The 5,836-nt window shown below is 32.8% G+C and overlaps 1 protein-coding gene across 1 annotated transcript in view; it reads left to right on the forward strand.

Annotated features, from left to right (window-relative positions):
- Nucleotides 1-1,675: 1,675 nt before the first annotated feature.
- RNF170 (ring finger protein 170) overlaps nucleotides 1,676-5,836 on the forward strand; it is a 37,537-nt gene continuing 33,376 nt past the window's right edge. The window contains exons 1-2 of the mRNA XM_006896978.1: nucleotides 1,676-1,815; nucleotides 5,312-5,387. Coding sequence (XP_006897040.1) covers nucleotides 1,679-1,815; nucleotides 5,312-5,387 — 213 coding nt within the window. The 5' untranslated portion in view covers nucleotides 1,676-1,678. The remainder of the gene's footprint in view (nucleotides 1,816-5,311; nucleotides 5,388-5,836) is intronic.

Below are 5,836 nucleotides of genomic sequence, written 5' to 3' on the forward strand. Positions count from 1 at the left end.
TTGAGGCTGAGAACTGTTGACATGTGACAGTGATTATAATTTTCACTGCCCTTAGACCTGGAATATATCTAAATAAAAAAATAAAAATCTAAATTGACTACATACCCCACCTCTAGATTATTTAAGATGCTTTCTTCACTTTGGGTTAGCAGTTCATTTAACTGCTCATTTTAATTAAAACACTAAAATCAGAGTTCTTGAGTTTCCTTCATGGGTACGTTCATAATGAATATTTGAAACATGTCATTAGAAATACATCAAGGTATATAAAACAGGATGAAAGCTACCTTTAATCTGTTTAAATTTTTTTTCATGAGAATTGATTTACTACTAACAGCCAATTCAGGTTTGTTTCAAAGGTGTTAGACTTCCATATTCAAACTTTGCTTTTAATAGAAATTTAAGTGATTAATAATGATGTTGGATAAAAGTTTTTCCAGTGGGGTAACAGAAGTGTAGAACCTTACCTCAATGATTAACAATCATAGTATATATTTAATGGAACATCTTATTTCCCTTAAGAGGCTTTGAAGTTTACTGTTTTGGGGGTTTTTTTGTTTTCCTTCGGAAAAAAAAAGGAAATTAATTGTGATATTTGGACTTTAATACGGTTGGGTTGTCTCCCCTTGTACCTTTAGAGTTGGATATTACTATCCTTTTTTTCCTAATTTAGCATGTGGGAAGGAGAGTTTCACATCCTTCCTTTTCTCTTCATAAGGAAATGCAACCTCAGAGTGATTCCATATTCCAGACAATTCAAAGAATTCTGAGCCATAAGCTGAGCTTAGTTTCAGGTGAGGCTAAAAGTTTTTCAAACACCAGAATTTTCTCTTAATTTTTGTAGTCCTTAGTATAGATATAAATGTGTATGGCCTAAATATCTTTTACTTTGCAGATAACTGACACTGTACATAAAGGAAATTGCTTTTGACTTTTAAACAATTATTAGATCACATGTGAACGGCAGAGCATAATGGAGAAGTTTTTGCAGAACGCAGTAGATGTCCTTCTTTCAGAAAGCATATTTTTAATAGGGGAGCTATGACAGATCTCAAAATAATTCACCACCGCATGGTGAATGCAGATTCAATGCTAAAACAGAGAAGATAAATCTGAATGAGTTGGTTGAGTTATTTGGTGTTCAAAAATTAGAAAAAAAATAAGAAAGAAGTATTTGAGTAAAATGAATGTTTTCTTTCTTAAATATAATTAAAGTGTGTTTTAAAACACCTAAATGGGTGATAAATGACAATGATTATTTTCCTTTAGAGCACCCGTAGCCTAGTGGTAAGAAATTGCACTGTAATCTCAAAGGTTTGAATCCACCAGCTTGCTCCATGAAAGATAGATAGGCAGTCTCCTCCTGTGCAATTAATTGCCTCTGAAAACCTGAGAGCAGGTCAGCTATGAGTCGTTTCTGACTCAATGGAACAAAACAATAATAATTGTCCTTTAAGGAAATTGCATCCTAAACTCCGTGAAGTGATGTCTGGAAAATTTTTAAGAACTCATCAATAAAGGAGCATTATTTAGATTTCTAGTTAATACACCTACCTTAAATGGGTGTTACAAAAAAAATAATATTAGAAGTCTGTTAGAAACCGATTGATTTTATTAGTGTGTTTAATGTTCACTGTGTCATTTTTAACTTGAATCTGTTTCTTCTTTTAGACCTGGAATGGCCAAACATCCAAGTAAAGTTCAGAGTTTAAAACTGGATGATGATTCAGTTATAGAAGGAGTAAGTGACCAGGTACTTGTGGCAGTTGTGGTCAGTTTGGCTTTGATTGCCACCCTGGTATATGCACTTTTCAGGTGAGACTGAAGGATAGAAAAATTGATATAATGTATTCTTGATGGCCACTGACATTTTTTCATTTCTTTTCCTCTCCTTTATTTATTTTAATATTAGTTTGAGATAGAGTGAAATTCACTTCCAAAACATTTTATAATTATACTTGATAGTGTTTTTTGTTTTCTATACTATGCTGTGATCATGTATTAATGATCTCCAACATCTCTGTGGATCAGAATGAGTTGCTAAACCCAAATTGAAAGTTCTTGTTTAATAAGGCAGTTGTGTATTGTAAATGTAAGAATCTTAATAGTTTCAGATTGCATTAAAGTGACCAAATAAAGGTCACATCTAGATTATATTTCATTTGGAATTAGTGTTTTAAACTGGGAAACAGTCAAGGGAAGGATTATCAGAATGGAAAAAGATGGAAATGAAATCATATAAAAATTATTGAAGGAACTGGAGGTATTTAGTTTACAGAAAGGAACTGTTAGCCATAAAAACTGTCTTGAAATACGATGGGAACTTATTTTTATAGAAGGAGAGTTAGATTTATCTATCTCCATGGTAGAACTATGACTGATGGATGAAAAGTCAGTGATTAGACTTGTCCCAATATTGGAAATAACTTTTATAATTTGGTATGAGGTTAGTTTAGTTTCCTATTCAGCTCTTCAAATGTAAATTCAATCAGCACTATTAATTAATTAGTTGGGGAGAACTTTTGACTTCAAACAAAGCAAACTTTTATTTAGAATTACTTTAAATTAAAAAGCTGTTTCCCCCTTTTTTTAGCCTATTAAACTAGCTGCAATTAATTGTTATATGGAAAGGTGGGTTTTAACTTATAAATCAAACACTTTTACACACTTGTAAACTTGAATTCAGCCTTTTGCTGAATATTATTTCTTTCCTTATATCAAAGATTACTGGCTCCTTTTCAGGGCCACATACACCTTAAATGGTTTGTTGGTTTTGATTTCCCCTTTCAAAGTACAAACAAGGATCATGAATGCAATAACAACAACAAATGTACTTTGTATATTAGAGACACAGTTTTCCCTGCCATTTGACTTTAGACCTACTTGGTCTCAAATGTCCTGTCATTTTCCCATGGCTAAGGTGACATATGTCCCAGATTTTCTAGCCTAGCTTTCATTCTGTTCTAATTATCCATTGTTTTCTACAATTTTGGTTCAGTGTTCATAGCTTCCAGTAGCTTTTAAATACCTGAACTGTAGGCTGTTTTCAGAACCTTGGGCTGATTGTTTTTACTAAAGACTTTTTTTTTTTTTTTAATGGGAAGAAACTAAAAACACCTCCTGCGGCTCATTCCTATATTCTGAAAGCCATGATTATCTTTCTCCAATGAAAAGAGGGTAGTTTTTCAGGATCAAAGAACAGAGAAAATGCTGTTTGACTGGCTGTTTACTGTTACTGAAATGCCATGGTTCTTTATGTTGTTACGTGATAGATTCTTTTGTATACTGATAGCCTTCTTTTGTAGATCATTTATGTAGTAAGAAGAATAGTACTTTAAAATAAATTTTAAAAACAGTTTTAACAGTTTAAATTATTTCATTATATTTGTGTTGAGCTTCTGGTTAAATATTTGATATTCAATTATTTTTCTGTCTTCTGTAAACCAATAGTAATATTTTATCAATTTCCTTTGAAAATTTGAAATTTTTCTCTTCTAAAAGGTAGAAAATTTCTTCTCCCTCTAGGATAATAAGGATTAATTAATTATTATCTCTATGGGGTGTTAGCTCACCCAGAAAGAGAAGTGTTTTCTGGCACATGTACCCAGAGAGAAAGCTCAGAAGGCAGGATGGGATAGTAAAGAAGAATAAATGAAAACAGGAAAACATGAGAATGCTGCTACAATGCAAGATTATAATCAGTGTCATGAAACAATGTATGAGCTGTTGAATGGAAACCAGTTTCTTTGCAAAAATTTTACTCAAATCACAATAAAATGTAAAAAAAAGTTAAAGAAGGAATTTGCTTATACAATAAGACTAGGATTGTGTGGACTTCCAATTTAGAATTTACATCTTCAATACTCTCTTGTCTCATCCTATTCATATTTGTTAGCCACCCCTTGTCTTTGATTTGCCTTTTTAATTCTTATTGTTAAGGTACTACTAGTATGTTTTGACTTTTCTATACTACATTATTTTAGTTTCTATTTTTCATTGACCTTTTCCCTTCATAAGTGAAGAGTTGAAAAAAAAAGACTGGATTTGATATGGAAAAATACTATAAAAGCCTATAATTAAAATTAAGTAAATCCCCAAGACACTAAACAAAGGCATTGTATCACTTGCCAGTTAAATCTGATGTCAGCAAATAATCAATGAAGCCATAATTTATGTTTTTTAAGATAGCAGTAATTTTCAGATGAAGATTAGACTTGTACTGAAAACAATACTTTATGTTCAAAGTTTCTTATCTTTTTAAATTGAGATTTTTTTGTAACTTTATAAAGATCTTGGATTTCAATTTATTCATTGTTAACACATTTTCCTCCCTGCTTCCCCCGCCCCCCTCACAGTTTGCTTTTTTCTTTGGAAAAAAGTTCTTTCATTGTTACACAGTATGGCCCCCCCTCCCCCAGACCACTTTACTATGCGGCTCTTATTCTGGACTCTTGTCATACCAATAATACCTAATAATACATTCCTTTTATACAGTTCTCTCCCTTGTCTGTTTCAATGCCATGTAAGTTATTTATCCCCTCTTAATTTTCTCCCAACCCCCCTGTCAGTCCTATTTTCCAAGAGTGGCATTGTATTTGTGTTTTTGTGAGTGAGATATTTCACTCAACAGAATATCCTCCAAGGTCACCCGTTTTGTATAGTATTTTGTGAGTTCTTTGTTTTTCAGTGCTGCATAATATCCTATTGTGTGAATATACCACAGCTTCTCTATCCATTTGTTTGTTGATGTGCACTTGGGTTGTTTCCAAGTCTTTGCTATTGCGAACAAAGCAGCAATAAACATAGGTGTGCATATATCTGCTTAGGTGGCAGTTCTGTTTTCTTTAGGGTATATTCCCAGGAGTGGAATTGCTGGGACAAATGGTATTTCTGTTTGCAACTTTTTGAGAAAGCACCATACTGCTTTCCATCATCGTCGCACCATGCAGTGAATAAGGATTCTCCACAACCTTACCAGCATTTGTTGTTACTGCTCTGTTGAATTTTGTTTTTGTTACTGGGGTGAGATGATATCTCATAGTTGTTTTGATTTATATCTCTCTTAGAGCTAGGGATTTTGAACATTTCTTCATGTGTTAATTCACCATCAGAATGTCTTCTTTGAGTGCAACAATGAATGAATGGAAACCCAAAATCTCTGTAAATGTTTATGAAAATTAATAAAATATAATTATAGAAAAAAAAAGAAAAAAGATATTTCCAATGAATAAATTGTTGGTCTTGCAAAATTTAAAAAAAAAAAAAAGAATGTCTTCTTTGGTGACAAAGTTCGGTATATTTTATTCAACAGAAATGTACATCAAAACATTCATCCAGAAAACCAAGAGCTAGTAAGGGAGCTTCGGGAGCAACTTCAAACAGAACAGGTACTGTTGTAAAAACACATGCTCTTAGGCCTCTTCTTTATATTTCCTTTCAAGGAGGGAGGTTCTTGCCTTTGGGGATGTAACTTTCTAATAAATCCACCCTTACTATTTTACTCTCAAAAAGAGAAAAAAAAAACCCAAAAAGCAACTCATGCTCTTCTGAGAGGAGTAAATGTTATCATTGCCCTTGCATATAAAATCATAATGAAACATTAAGAAACTGTTTTTGAAACCTAGCATTCTTTTTTGGTTTACATTACCTCATATTATCCTATAAATTTCAGCCTAGGAAAATGTTTAGTCTTAAACCTATTAACGTATTTTCAGTTTTTAATTTGCTTTGAAAAACAGCAGCTGCACTTGCTGCAGAGGGTCAAGGACTGCAGCCTTCAGTATGGACTGAGGCTCAATGTCAAGAAGACAAAGATTCTCACCACTGGACCAATTGG

This window comes from Elephantulus edwardii, unplaced genomic scaffold (genome assembly GCF_000299155.1).
Source record: "Elephantulus edwardii isolate Elephantulus edwardi_28Jun2011 unplaced genomic scaffold, EleEdw1.0 scaffold00195, whole genome shotgun sequence".
NCBI classification, from domain to species: domain Eukaryota; kingdom Metazoa; phylum Chordata; class Mammalia; order Macroscelidea; family Macroscelididae; genus Elephantulus; species Elephantulus edwardii.